A 15,802-nucleotide genomic window follows, 5' to 3' on the forward strand; every position below is an offset into this window, starting at 1 on the left:
GGTGGCTGATGGCTTGAGTCGAAAGGCTGAGAGGCTGGGCAGTTTAACATATCTACCGGCAACATAGAGGCCACTAGCCATAGATGTTCAGGCCTTGGCCAATCAGTTTGTTAGATTGGATGTTTCGGATCCCACTCGAGTTCTTGCTTGTGTGGTTTCTCGATCTTATTTATATGACCATATTAGAGAGCGTCAGTATGGCGACCCCATTTTCTTGTCCTTAAGGACACGGTACAGCATAACAATGTCAAGGAGGTTTCTATTAGATATGACGGTGTGTTATGGATGCAGGGCCGGTTATATGTGCCTAATGTTGATGGTATACGTGAGTTGATCCTTCTGGAGGCCCACAGTTCGCGATACTCCATTCATCCGGGTGCTGCTAAGATGTATCGTGATTTGAGGCAGCACTATTGGAGGAGGTGAATGAAGAAAGACATAGTGGAGTGTGTGGCTCGATGCCTAAATTGTTAGCAGGTGAAGTATGAGCATTAGAGGTCAGGCGGTTTGCTTCAGAGACTTGATATTCCCGAGTGGAAATGGGAAGGTGTTACCATGGACTTCCATGTTGGGCTCCCACGGACTCAGAAGAAATTTGATACAGTATGGGTGATTGTGGACATGTTGACCAAGTCGGCTCATTTCATTCCGGTAGTGACCACCTATTCTTCAGAACGATAGGCTTATATCTATATCTGGGAGATTGTCCGACTTTATGGCATGCCGGTATCCATCATCTCTGACCGGGGTACGTAGTTTACATAAAACTTCTAGAGAGCTGTGCAGCATGAGTTAGGCACACGAGTTGAGTTTAGTACATCATTCCACACCCAGATAGACGAGAAGCCCGAGTGCACCATTTAGATATTAGAGGATATGCTACGTGCTTGTGTTATGGATTTGGTTTGGGGGGGGGGGGTTTCTTGGGATCAGTTCTTACACTTGCAGAATTTACCTACAATAACATCTGTCAATCAAGTATTCAGATGGCTCCTTATGAGGCCCTATATGGGAGACAATGTCATTCACCAGTTGGTTGGTTTGAGCCGGGAGAGGCTAGGTTATTGGGCACAGATTTGGTTCGGGATGCCTTGGAGATAGTCAAGTTGATTCAGGATCGGCTTCGTATAGTCTAGTCTAGACAGAAGAGTTATGCTGATCAAAAGGTTTGTGATGTAGCATTTACGGTTAGGGAGCAAGTGTTGCTCCGGGTTTCTCCCATGAAGGGTTTGATGAGGTTCGGAAAAAAGGGCAAGTTGAGCCCTAGGTATATCGGACCTTTTGAGATCCTTGAGAGGATTGGTGAGGTGGCCTACACACTTGCATTGCCAACTAGTTTATCTGCGGTTCATCCGGTGTTCCATCTTTATATGCTCTGGAAGAAATATGGTGATCCCTCTTATGTTTTTTTAGCAAAGTCCAATTGGACAAGGGTTTGACTTATATTGAGGAGTCGGTGGCTATCTTGGATAGACATGTCCAGAAGTTGAGATCAAAGAACATTTCTTTAGTGAAGGTTCAATGGATGGGTCATTCAGTCGAGGAGGCGACCTGGGAGAGCGAGCACAACATGCGATGTCATTATCATCATCTATGCATCACTTCAGGTATGTCCTTATGCATGTTTGAGGATGATCGTTTGTTTTACGAAGGGGAGAATGTGACGACCCGATCGGTTATTTTGTGTAATTGTGCCATGTTTCCCCTTTTGATGCTTCACACATGTGTGTTTATGGTTTTATGACTTACGGGGTTGATTAGTTTCGTTCCGAAAAGTTTTCGGGTTGATTTGGACCCTTTGATTCTTGACTTAGAAGCTTAAGTTAGAAATATTGACCAAACTCTGACATTTGTGAAGACGACCCTGAAACGGTGTTTTGGTGGCTCCGATAGCTTTGTATCGTGATTTTGGACTTGGGCGTATACCCGAAATCGAATTTGGAAGTCCGGAGGATGATTTGTGTTGTTTTGCCGAAATATGGCAATTAGAAGTTTAGAATTTGACCGTAGGTTGGCTTTTGGCTATCGGGATCGTAATTTGGTTTTTGGACTTGAAATAGGTTTGTTATACTATTTATAACTTGTGTGCAAAATTTGGTATCGTTTGGAGTTGATTTGATAGGATTCGAACGCTTAGTTGCAAATCTAGAAGTTCTTGAAATTTACATTGGAAATCATGCGTTTTAGTGTTTGATTCATAGTTCTAGATGTTATTTTTGTGTTTCGATCATGCGAGCGAGTTCTTATGATGTTTTTAGACGTGCGGGGATGTTTGGTTTGGAGCCCCGAGGGCTCGGATGAGTTTCAGACATGTTTCAGAGAGTTTTGGACTGATCACGAAAAATCTGGTGTGCTGGTGCTCTGATGTCGCAATTGCGAGCACCGGCCTCATATTTGTGAACATAAAAGGGGATATCAGGTGTCGCAATTGCAACACCTTGTTCGCATTTATGAAGATTAGGCCTGAGCTGGGTAGTTCGCATTTGCGACAAAATTGTCTTATTTGTGAAGGGACAGGGTTCGCATTTGCCAACCCATTTGTTGCATTTGCGAACCCATTTGTCGCATTTGTGAATTCCCTGTAGGCTGGGTTGTTGCCACATTTGCAAGGAATCCTTCGCAATTGCGACATTGGGTTCTCAAGGGTTCACAGTTGTGAACCCACATCTGCAGTTGAACAAAATGTTAGAAAATCGGGATTTCATATCATTCTATAATATTTTAGAACCCTAGGCTCAGTAGGAAGCGATTTGGAGAGGGAATATTCATCTACAAACATTTGGTAAGTGATTATAATCGATTTTCAACTATATTTCATCAATATATATAAGATTTAGCATCAAACTCATATGAATCAAAGAGGAAAAATTAGGAAATTTTGTCAAGCTTTTGAAAAATAAGAATTTGAGTTTTGAGAGTCAATTTGGACTCAGATTTTGAAACTAATCATATATATGGATTCGTGGGGTTATGGGTAGTCAGAATCTACCTTTGGACCCGGGTTATGACCGGGCGAGCCCCGTGTTGACTTTTGTTGACTTTTTGAGAAAAGTATAAAGATCATAGCCTTATCTATTGTAATATTTTCCCCTTGCATTGTTTAATGATATTAAGTCAATTTTGGTTAGATTTGAGCTGTGTGGAGGCAAATTTTAGGGGAAAAGCTATTTTCAATGGTTGAGTTAGCCTAGTTGAGGTAAGTATCCTGCCTAATTTTGTGTGTGGGGGGGGGGGGAGGAACTACTCCTTAGGATTTGGGATTAATTGTGTCATTTGTGCTATGTAAAAGCCGTGTACGCAAGGTGACAAGTGGGTACACAGGTTATATGTGGTATTTGACCGGTTTAGGCTACTTACACTCTTTTCATGCCTTAATTAAATTGTCATATCATGATTTAAATTATCATGGCCAATATACTCTTACTAGTGTTAGTCAACCTTTACATGCCTTATTTGACTTTGTTAGCACTTGTTTTACATCTTACTTTGCTCTTATTCTTTAGTTGAAGTTGTTGTCTCTTTTATTATTACATGTTATCTCCTCCATTGTTGACTTATCTTTATTTGAAGTCATTGTTACATGTTATCTTTTTCATTGTTGACTTATCCTTATTTAAAGTCATCGTTGCATGTTATCTCTCTCATTGTAAGTTATTCTTATTTGATATTGTGGTTACACATTATTCTCGTTGTTGAGTTATTGGTGTTGAAGTTGTGAAATTCGTTATCACATTGAGGGGAAGTTGTTAATTGTTGAGATATCTTCTTTGTTGAGAAATTTACGTTCATTGTTATTGCTGATATTCTTATATACATTGTGGTTGAGCCTTGGGCTATTGTTGTGGAAACATTGATATTGTTGATTATTGGCAAGTTGTGGCATATGGGCACTTGTGGTGCGAGTTGTTATTGTGATATGATATCGATGCACATGCGGCGGTACAAGGATATTGATTAATGTCCATGCGGAGACATAAGGTGAGACTTATGTGTATGTTGCTAGTAAGGGAATTACTTGAAGCCACACGGCATCATAAGGTGGGCTAAAGTGCGTGTAGCTATTTCGGGAAAAATATTTTCAAAAATATTTAAATGTAAGGCTCACGCGGCGGTATAAGGAAAGATTGTGATTGAAATTAAGAAGTGTGAGTACGAGGTGGTACCTCGATTGTGATTCTTATTGTATACGAGGCGGTACCTCGGTTGTGATTCTTGTTATGAGGCGGTACCTTGTTTGTGATTCTTGTTGTTTATCCATGTTGTAAAGAGTTATTGGTGGAACACTTCCTGTTGCTTTTATTCTTCCTTGTCTTATCAGTTTGGTCCGTATTTGACTATGGTTGTTCTCTTTAATTGCTTCCTTTATGTTATCTCTATGCTTAGAATTCCGGCATTAGTCTATGTTATTAGCTTGTTTCAAATCATTTATTTATCCGCCTTCCATTACTTCTCGTAGTTATGTTTTCATTCTTTTAATCATGTCCTAGTAGGTGTCTTAACCTGGCCTCGTCACTACTCTACAGAGGTTAGGCTTGATTCTTATTGGGTACCATTATAGTGTACTCATACTATGCTTCTGTACATCTTTTTGTGCAGATCTAGGTACGTTTGCTCATGCTGGACGTTAGTGTTTGATTGCAGCTATTATCCGAAGACTTCAAGGTATACCTGCTCGGCGTCCACAGGCCTCGGAGTCACATTCCCTAATCTTTATTTTCTATTGTATTTCTCTTTCAGACAGTGTTGTAATAGACAATCTAGTTTGTTCTGTAAAGCTTATGACTCAGTTCCACCAGTTTTGGGAAGTGTGTTGTTGAGATCCTATTTTGGGAAGTTTATATAAGTTTATCATTCTTGCTTTAGTATTTCTATTAATTATTTCTGTCAAGTTAGTATTAAATGTTAGACTTACCTAGTCGTAGAGACTAGGTACCATCACGACATCCTAAGGAGTGAAATTGGGGTTGTGACAAAGGCGCGTCAGTATGATGATTCTCTCTTGCTTGTCCTTAAGGAGATGTTGTAGGACGGTGATGCCAAGTAGGTTACTATTGTAGATGATAGAGGTGTTGAGGATGCAGGGTCGGATTTGTGTGCCTAATGTGGATGGATTGCGTGAGTTGATTATGGAGGAGGCCAATAGTTTGCGGTATTCCATTCATCCGGGTGCCGCAGAGATGTCTAGGACTTGAGGCATCACTACTAGTGGAGGAGAATGATGAAATATATTGTGGAGTATGTGGCTTGGTGTTTGAACTGTCAGCGGGTAAAGTACGAGCAACAGAGACTAGGTGGTTTACTCAAAGACTTGATATCCCTAAGTGAAAGTGGGAACGTATCACCATAGATTTTATAGTTGGACTTCCACGTACCTGGAGGAGATTTGATGCAGTGTGGGTCATTGTGGACAGACTGACCAAGTCTGCACACTTCATTCCAGTTATGACTACGTACTCCTCAGAGCAGCTGGCTCAGATTTATCTTTGTGAGATTTTTCGTCTTCATGGTATGTCGGTGTCTATTATCTCTGATCGAGACACGCACTTCACATCGTATTTTTTGGAGAGATGTAGAGCTTGAGTTGGGTACACATGTCGAGCTAAGTATGACATTTCATCCCCAGACATGCAGACAGTCCGAGCGCACTATTCAGATATAAGAGGACAAAATATGTGCTTGTGTTATCGATTTCGGGGGTTCATTAGATCAGTTTCTATCGCTCGCAGAGTTTGCCTAAAACAATAGCTATCAGTCGAGCATCCAGATGGCTTCTTACGAGGCCTTATATGGGAGGCGATTTCATTCTTCAGTTGGATGGTTTGAGCCTAGGTAGGCTAGGTTGTTGGGCACTGATTTGGTTTGAGATGCTTTGGAGAAGGTGATGTTGTTTCGATCGACTTCATACAACACAGTCCAGGCAGAAGAGTTATGCTGATCGGAGGTCTCATGATGCAATATTCATGGTGGGTGAGAGGGTTTTACTCAGAGTTTCACCCATGAAGGGTGTGATGGGATTTGGGAAGAACAACAAGTTGAGCCCTCGGTATAGTGGTCCTTTTGAGATCATTGAGAGAGTGGGTGAGGTGCCCTACAGACTTGCATTTCTACCCAGCTTATCGGGAATTCATCCGGTGTTTTATCTTTCCATGATTCGGAAGTACTATGGTGCTTCATCTCATGTGTTAGATTTCAGCTCAGTTCAATTAGAGAATAATTTGACCTATGTTGAGGAGTCGATGGCTATATTGGACATGCATGTCCGGAAGTTGAGGTCAAAAAATATTGCTTCGGTGAAGGTTCAATGGAGAGGTCAACCAGTCGAGGAGGCATCTTGGGAGACCATGCATGATATATGGAGCCTTATCCCCATCTTTTTGGCACTTCATGTATGTCTCTATTCGAGGACGAACGTTTATTTAAGAGGGGGAGAATGTAACGACTCGATCGGTCATTTTACGTATTTGAGCCTCGTTTCTCTATTTGAAGCTTCCCTTATGTGTGTTTGATGCTTTATAACTTACGGGGATGATTGGTTTCATTTCAAGAAAGTTTTGGAATGATTTGGACCCTTTGGTTCATGGTTTTGAAGCTTAAATTAGAAATGTTGACCGAGGTTTGACTTTTGTAAAAACGACCCCGTAACGATATTCTGATGGTTCCAGTAGGTTTGTATAGTGATTTTGGACTTCAGCGTATTCCCTAAATTGGATTCGGAGGTTCCTAAGTTGATTTGGTTTGTTTTGTCAAAAATTGAGATTTTGAAGGTTTAGTTATATCCTAAGTTTGACCGTAGATTGACTTTATGGCTATTGGGTATGGACTTTGGTTTTAGGACTTGGAATAGGTATGTTTTCTCATTTGGAACTTGTCTGTAAAATTTGCTGTCATTCCGAGTTGGTTTGGTGGGAATCATACGCTTAGTTGTGATTCTAGTGATTCTTGAGTTCATTGTAATTTTCTATATGTTTTGGTGTTCGATTCATGGTTCCAGATATTATTTTAGTATTTTGATCACGCGAGCAAATTCATACGATTTTTAGATGTATGTGAATGTTTGGTGTGGATCCCCGAGTTCTCGGGTGATTTCGAACACATTTCGGATTGATTTGGACAGGTTTCTTAGCAGCTGGTGTGCTGGTGCTGCAGTTATCACAAATGTGAGCACTGGTTCGCATTTGCGGTAACCGATTTTGCGAAATACTTATGAATTTGCGAAGGGGTTAGTGGGATGGCAGGCTTTGCATTGTGAACCAACCTCACAAATGCGAATGGGGACCTGGGCTGGGGCATCTCGCATTTGCGACTGTTTGGGCCGCTTTTGTGAAGGGGCTGACTTCGCAAATACGAAATCGCATTTGTGACATCCCCTGGGATTCGCAGGCATCGCTTTTGTGATGGAGTTACCGCATTTATGGGGTTCGCATTTTCAAACCCCAGGTCGCATTTGCGAGACCTACAACTGAACAATATAATTGGAATTTGGGACTTAGCTTCATTTATCACATTTAGAACCCTAGACTCGGTAGGAGGGGATTTTGAGGAGAGATTTTCATAAACAACTATTAGGTAAGTGATTTTATCCAATTTCAATTATATTACATGATTGTTTATGAGATTTAACATCTAATCCATGGAATTTGAAGAGAACTTTTGGAAAATGTTGACTATGTTTTGAAAAATAAGAATTTGAGATTTTAGAGTCGAATTGGACTCAGAATTGAAAACAAAACACATATATGGATTCGTGGTTTTCTTTTTTAATTATACTACTAGGTTATTCACCTAGTATATATATATATATATATATATATATATATATATATATATATATATATATATATATAAAATAAGTCCCAAATTGGGACAAGGTTACACATTGTTCACGTAAATGAAAAATAATGGAACAAAGAAAGACAATTGCTATTGCTACCAAATACAATGTAGCAGCATCATAATGATAAATGAAAAATACTAAGCTACTAATTTGAACCATCCAATTGTTGCCGACGCCAATGAATTCACACATCAGTTCTAAATTGAAACAAGCATGTTGAAATGATGGCTTCTCGCTTCTTAGAAATATGGTGTAGTGTCTTGTTTTTTGCTGCTGGGAACGGGTGTTTTGTCAATTCATGCTTGCTAAGTTTGGACTCCTGGGACTATTCAGCTGGAACTCTGTAGTGGCTGATTGCTGGAGATGGACCTGCTGCAGCTGAGTTGAGGAGCAAGGTGTTAATTGTCGATGGCTTGGATTTCTGAGTGTTGAGATCCTATGATGTTTCTTGTTGATGAATTCCTTAGTATTTGTGTAGGTGTTATGGCCTTGAACATTGTGGATTCTAGCCGCCGGTTAATGTGCATCTAGGGCTGGGTCAAGAATGAGTTGGCATATCCAATTGCATTGGCCAGTATTCAATAGAATGAGCACACAAGGTGCTAATACCACACATTGAATGTCGTCCAATACTCTGAGTATGCCTAATGTTCCTGCAAAAAGAAGAAACAAGGTTAGTGTAAAAACTGGCCTCCTTTCCTCTCCCTGCTGTGCTTGGTTATGGTGTACGCCTTTTGCTCTGCTGGTGTCATTTCTCCACCACATTAAAGGCTGGATGGAATTTAATGGTTGCATGGTTCATAGGCTGCCCATTCTACTATTCATGTTAGTTTGGACAATTAGGTCTGCTCCACTGAGTTCATATTTTTAAACCATAACCATGTGATGAATTGGAAGTAGAGTCAAGTTATGGTGGTATGATGATGCTGGTGGTTTTCTTGTGTCTAAAAGTAGGTGTGCCAAGAAGATCCTGCTGAACCTGACCTCTGATGTGATTAGGAAGGGATTGAATGGACTGATAATTGATTATGGTTGACAAATTGTGGCTAGGCTTTGACAAAGAATCAGCTGGGCAAATGACTGCTCTGTAGACATGTAAGAAATAGGTTTTCTCACACTATTGGAGTAGGTTTTGCAGGTTCTGTACTTGTATCTATAGTGTCCAAGGTGGCTCACCATCATTGCTGAGCCAATGAATCAATAGTGATGAATCTGCTTCCAAGTGTATTTTGGTAAAACCATTGGCAATACACCATTGAACTCCTAAAATAACTGCTTCTCTTTCTACTTAATTATTGGTGCCTTCACCTAAGGGACATGCTAAGGCATGAATAAACTCACCACAGCTTCCTCTGATAATAACTCCAGCTCCAGTCTGCCCAGGATTTGTTAGAGCACTACTATCACTGTTAATTTTGACAAGTCCAGTGTCAGGTCTTGACCAATCTACCTTTTTGATAGAGGTGTGATGTTGAATATTTTCAATGTAGCCATATAGTTCAGTTTAGTTGAGTGTCTCATTTTATAGTTGGGTAGTTGGTACTCAGTAGAAAATGAGTGTTAGCATCAATATAGTAGAGTACTCTAGTGAGGGAAGAAGTTTTAGCACCATATTTTGCACTGCACCTGTTTTTTCACAAATTCCATGAGACGATGATAGGCAGAGTGTCAATGATCAATTTATGTACTTCATTTGATCTCTTCATGAGCCACCATTTCATGAGGAGTAGCCTTAGAGTTAGGTCTTCTGTTTGGATACCAGCAGGTCCTCCATATTTCTCCAAACCAATTTGGCAAATTTACCATGACTGAACCGAAGCACCCTGTCATCTGTTGGTAGCTTATTTCTGAGGGCTCTCCATACACAAAATGACCATTTAAAGGGTATCTTTTAGTGCCAAGTTAGTTTATTGGTGAGATTAGGTTGCTTCTTTGGTCTGATAACCTCCTAGGCAGATGCGCAGGTGAACTTTCCTGTGACATTGGGTGTCCAAATAGCCTTGTCCAAGGCAGCAGGTCTATAGTGAATAGGAGTGTGCATGATGTCTGAAATTTTGTGAGTAGGAGCAACTCCATTCAATTTCTAAAAACACCATTGTCTGTTATTCCAAAACTGTGAGACTGTGATGTTACCTGGCCTTGGTCCTCCATTTCTAAAACCTGCAAGAGGACCAGTGCCTAACCAGTTGTCCCACCAGAAGCTGCAATTGCCAGAGTAGAGCCTTCATCTGATGTAGTCTTCAGCTTTTTTCCTGTTCATCGTCATTCTTTTCCAAGTTTGTGATTGGCCAGAGTGCTATTTTTTTTTAAATAGGGTTAGATCTCTAATAGTATTTGGCCCTCAAAAAGTTGCTCCACAATGATGGTTTAGTTCTGAACAACCACCATTGTTTGAACTCCCTTGATTTGCAAGTATCTTGTATATACCTAAATGAAATTCCACCTTCCTCCTGTGGGTATGACAGTTTCTGCCATAAAGCCCAATGGTACTTGTTTTTATTTGTTTCCATGCCCCAAAAGAAATTTGCTGCTATCTTTTGTATATGCTTCATTACACTCTTTGGAGGTGAGACAACTGAAAGGAGATGGACAGGAAGAGACTGCATAACATATCTAATCAAAGTTGTTATTCCTCCATAAGATATCATCTTGCTTTGTCAACCTTTGATTCTGCCCACTACTTTGTCCACAAGGTCATTAAAGTGGATAATTCTCTTTTTTCCAGTGTAGAGAGGGCATCCCAAGTAGATAAGAGGGGATTCCTTCTTAGTGAAACCTGTCACATCTTGTACCCTTCTGATAGTAGCTGGGAATGCACAAGGAGAAATCATAAAATGACTTTTGTGCCTGTTGATTTGTTGGCCTAAGATGTCTTCATAATTATCCAAAATCCTCATGATCTTCTGAAGAGATGTTTTGCCTCCAGATGTGAATATTATTATGTCATCTGCAAAGCTCGGATGGTTGATTTGTGGGCCCCTCTTCTCCATGTAGAAGCCATTAAAAATATGATCATGGCTAAGCATATTGAGCATTTTGGATAGGAGTTCTGCTCCTATGATGAAGAGTGTTGGTGCCAATGAATCCCCTTGTTTTAATTTTCTGGTAGATTTGATGAATCCAAACTTGGTTCCATTAACAATAGCTGAGTACCAGTTATTGGACATGGTTCTCCAGATCATATCAATAAAGAGTTCATTGAATCTCATTCTCCTCAGCATGATACAAGTATAGCTCCAGGATACTCTGTCATAGGCCTTTGCCATATCTAACTTGATAACTACATTAGATCCTTCATTTGGCTTTTTGATTCCCTGCACAATTTCTTGAGCAAGCATTATGTTCTCATATATGCTTCTTTTTTTAACAAATCCAGATTGGTTGGCTGAAATGATTCGGGGGAGAATGTGGCTCAATCTTGAACACAAGACCTTAGAAATGACTTTGTTGACAAAGTTTCTTAAGCTGATGGGCCTGAACTCAGTTAAGGAATTAGGGAATTCAACTTTAGGTAGTAATACTAGACATGCACTAGTCATGTATTTGGGCATGGTGCATCCTCCAAAGAAAGCCAGGACCACATTTAGCAGGTTAGTCTTGATCACCTCCCAGCAAACTTGGAAGAACTAGCCATTCATACCACCAGGGCCTGCTGCACTTGTAGGACTCATGGAGAAAACTACTTGCTTCAGTTCAGAGATGGTAGGGTCCTGTGTTAGAGTAGCATTGTCTTCTACATAGATCATATGGGGAATACATGATAGCATGTCTTCCCTGATAACTCCACCAGGATCTGAAAACAGCTGATGATAGTAATCACAAGTTGCATCTCCAATATTTTCATCAACTTGAACCCAATCTCCATCTGCATCTTTGATCTTGTGAATGAACATTTTCCTTCTTCTTCCTATGATTAAGCTGTGGAAATAACTTGTATTCACATCCCCATCCTTGAACCAGTGCAGTTAAGTCTTTTTTTTAGAATAATCTCCTCCAGTTTCAGGTATCTAATGTATTTTGCAGTTAACTCTTGAAGATTTGTTCTATCAGCTGCTTGATTAGATAGAGCCCAAATCATTTCTGCTTGCTTCACTTGTTCATCATATTCCTTGTTTTTTTGAAAACTATCTCCATACTCTTACCAAGACCAAGTACTCAATGCATTTGATAAAGATTTGAGCTTCTGATAGAAAATCAACATAGCATTTCCCTGCACTTCCTTATTCCAGACCTAACTAAAGGCATGAAGCGTTCATGATCGACCCAACAATTGAGAAATTTGAAATACCTCTTGCCAGTGTCTGCCTAATATTTAGTTCCATAAGTAGGGGATTATGGTCTTAACCTGTAGAGGCTAAGTGTGTAATTGTGGTAGTAGGGAAGAAGGAAAGCCGGTGATCATTAACAAGACCCCTGTCAAGTCTCTTCCACACAATAGAACATTGCCCTCTGCCATTAGACCATGTGCATCTTGATCCAGAATAGCCAAGATCATGAGGCCCACAGTCTTCAATCACACTAATAAAGTCCATGCTCTTGTTAATCCGATAGGGAAGGCCACCAATCTTCTCAGCAGCAGAAGTAATGACACCTATAAGACACCATGGTATAGTGCATACCATGGATTTCTGCCTCAAGAAATCCTAGAGAGGTCTTCTAAGGACAATTTTGCATTTGGCATAAACAATAGTGATATGGAGCACATCCCCTGCTTCTACATGCTTCAACTCCATGGTAAGATGTTGTTCATCATGGTCCAAGACAGTACCATTGAACTCATTATCCCAGAAAACCCAGATTTTGTTTTTGATGTTTGAGGCTGAGCGATCCATGGATAATTGGATTCTATATAGGTTGATATGGTTGTTGTGTAGAAAAGGTTCTAGAACAAAAATGAAGGATAATTTATGAAGTTGTTTCAAGGTTTTGAGTCTTTCAAGTGCACCAGCAGTTCTGATGCCTCTAGCATTCCAAATGATTGTATTAATCATTAAAGGACTCGTGGGGTTATGTAGTCGAGTTCTACCCTTGGACTCAGGTTTTGACCGAGCGGGCCTGGAGTGAATTTTGGGGAATTGTGAAAAGATCTTAACTTTGATTATCGGAATTGGTTTCTCTTGCATTGTTTGATGATATTGAGTAGTTTTTGGTTAGATTTGAGCGGTGCGAAGGTGAATTTTAAAGGAAATGCTATTTTTGAGTATTGATTTGGCCTAATTGAGGTAAGTATCTTGCCTAACTTTCTGTGAGAAAAACTACCCCATAGAATTTGATCTGATTGCATCATTTGAATTATGTGAAAGATGTGTACATGATGTGACGAGTGTGTACACAGGCTTATATGTGGTAATTGACTGGTTTAGACTCTTAGGTTATTACCATGATTTTAATTGAAGTTATTGTTATATGGAATATCTTTCATTGTGGTGTTATTTCCCATTTTATTTTATTGTTATTGATATTCTTGTACATATTGTTGTCGAGCCGAGGGTTGTGTATTGCTGTGACAGAGGTATTGTTGTTTTGGCAAATGTTGTGGCATATAGGCACGTGTGGTGAGAGTTGATTATTGTGTTATGATGAGATGCACATGTGGTGGCATAAGTGTGGTGATATTGATGCGCATGCGACGAGATAATGGGGTTTTTATGTTCGTGTTGCTAGTAAGGGGACTTTCTTTATTTTGAGGCACACGCGGCGAAATAAGGAGCCTAAAGTGCGTGAAGCTATTTCGGAAGAAAATATTTTTAAAATAAATGTGAGGCTCATGCAGCGTTATAAGGAAGATTTGTGATTTTTGATTTGTGAAATGTGATTATGAGGTATGGTACCTCGAGGTGATTTATGTTGAAAATTCTGTGTTGGAACGGCTTTATGATTTGAATTGTCATTGTTTTTCCTTAATTTATTTCACTTGTATTTAATTGTATTTTGATTATTTTGTTCTTTGTCATGTGTTTACTCCTTGTTGCCATTTATTATTTTTTAGTTTTCGTTGTTATCTTTATATTAATATTCTGCACAGATTTTCATGTCTAGTGAGTGTTTTGACTTGTACCTCGTCACTACTCCACCGAGGTTATTCTTGATACGTACTAGGTATCGTTGTAGTGTACTCGTACTATGCTTTTGTATATTTTTGTGCAGATCCAGATACCTCTGAGCATGCCGGTCGTTAACTAGCTGCTTTCTGAGATTTGATACGGAGACTTCAAGGTATAACTGCCATTGTGCTCGCATGTCTCGGAGTCACCTTCTTATGTTTACCTTTGCTACTGTTTATTTTCATTCCAAAAATAGTTGATGTATTTGAGATTGTAGCTTACTCTTAGTAGAGTTTAATACCATACTACCGATTTTGGAGATGCATAACTATTGTTCGGATTCAGCTTTATTATATCATTTATCATTTTACTGTAATGGCTAAATCATTTATATATGTTAAATCTTAGCATGTGTTAGGCTTACATAGTCTTAGAGACTAGGTGTCATCACGATCCTAAAGGTGGAATTTGAGGGTCGTGAAAGTGCAAAATAGGATTTAATTAGGAATTAAACTTTAAATGGTTAGTTTTGAAAAAAGAAAGGGGAAAGGAAAAGAGGGCCTGATCATTTTCTTACATGAACTGGGCCAGATATCTAGCGGCCCAGTCAATATTAAAATGCCCACACATATCCAGCCCATACCCGGTCTAACCCATGTCCACAAAAACATCCAAACGACGTAGCTTTGTGACACAACTACATCATTTTGGCCATTGGCCCTTATTAAACAAAAACCCAAACGCTAAAGATTCAATCTTTAGGTTCCGCCCCTCTCCTATCCTAATTTTCTCCTCTCATTGGCGACCTAAAATCGCCTCCGCCGCCCACCTCCACTCAAACCACCCTTGACCACTGGCCAAAAATCGCCTATGCCCGCCGGAGTCGATGAAATCACCTCAAACCACCTTTATTCTCTTACTATCCTCTTCCTCTACACCCTCATGCTAAGATTGGACCCCGTTCTTATTTATCTTTGTAACGACCCGGCCGGTTGTTTTGAGAGTAATAGCCCCGATCCCATATTTTCTGCTTCCCCCGTATCTTTTTCTGCTTATGTGACTTGCCGGGAAGTTTTGTTGTGGTTTCGGAGTTATTTGGGGACACTTAGCCCCTAAAATGAAAGCTTAAGTCTTAGAATTTTGACCGTAGTTGTAACTATATGAAGACAACTCCGGAATGGAGTTTTGTCAATTTTGTTAGCTCCGTTGGGTGATTTTAGACTAAGGAGCGCGTCCAGACTGTGAAATTGAGGTATGTAGCTAATTTGGGCTTGAAATGGTGAAATTCGATTTTTTGAAGATTTTGACCAGAAGTTGACCTTTTGATATCAGGATCGGATTCCGATTCCGAAAGTTGGAGTAGGTCTGTAATGTTGAATATGACTTGTGTGCAAAATTTGGGATCAACCGGATGTGGGTTGGTAGGTCTCGTCATTAGTTATAGATATTTGAAGTTTCAAGTTCATTAAGTTTGGATTGGAGGGTGATCCATATTTTTTAGTGTTGTTTGACATGTTTTGAGGGCTCGACTAAGTTCGTATGGTGATTTAGGACTGGTTATTATATTTGGTTGAGGTCCCGGGGGGCCTCGGGTGTGTTCGGGTGCTTAGCGAATGAAATATTGGACTTATGCAATTGTGGAAGCTTTGCTGGTTTCTGGTGTTTCGCACCTGCGGTGGGGAGACCGCAGGTTCGGGATCGCAACCGCAGGTTCGGGATCGCACGTGCGGAGTAAAGGGCACAGGTGTGCTTTTGGTCAAGAAGGTCTGTGAGCGCAGGTGCAAGAAGGGAGCCGCATCTGTGCATCCGCAGATGCAGAGTGATAGTAGCAGGAGCAGTATTGGCGGCCTGGGCAAGGTTTGCAGATGCGGAAGTCGAACCGCATGAGCGGGTTCGCATGTGCGGCCCAAAGCTCGCAGATGCA

The 15,802-nt window shown here is 40.3% G+C and overlaps 1 protein-coding gene across 1 annotated transcript; it reads left to right on the plus strand.

Annotated features, from left to right (window-relative positions):
* The first annotated feature begins 5,960 nt into the window (after positions 1-5,960).
* Positions 5,961-8,259, plus strand: LOC138900099 (uncharacterized). The gene is made up of 2 exons (XM_070186806.1): positions 5,961-6,386; positions 8,182-8,259. The coding sequence occupies exons 1-2, from the start codon at positions 5,961-5,963 to the stop codon at positions 8,257-8,259; spliced, it is 504 nt and encodes a 167-aa protein (XP_070042907.1).
* Positions 8,260-15,802: the final 7,543 nt, after the last annotated feature.

This window comes from Nicotiana tomentosiformis, chromosome 10 (genome assembly GCF_000390325.3).
Source record: "Nicotiana tomentosiformis chromosome 10, ASM39032v3, whole genome shotgun sequence".
NCBI classification, from domain to species: Eukaryota; Viridiplantae; Streptophyta; class Magnoliopsida; order Solanales; family Solanaceae; genus Nicotiana; species Nicotiana tomentosiformis.

Coding starts and splice junctions, on each gene's coding strand:
- LOC138900099 (XM_070186806.1), top strand. CDS start 5,961: ATGGTGGGTGAGAGGGTTTTACTCAGAGTTTCACCCATGAAGGGTGTG. Junction 6,387..8,181: donor CCATCTTTTTGGCACTTCAT/GTATGTCTCTAT, acceptor GGAACTCTGTAG/TGGCTGATTGCTGGAGATGG.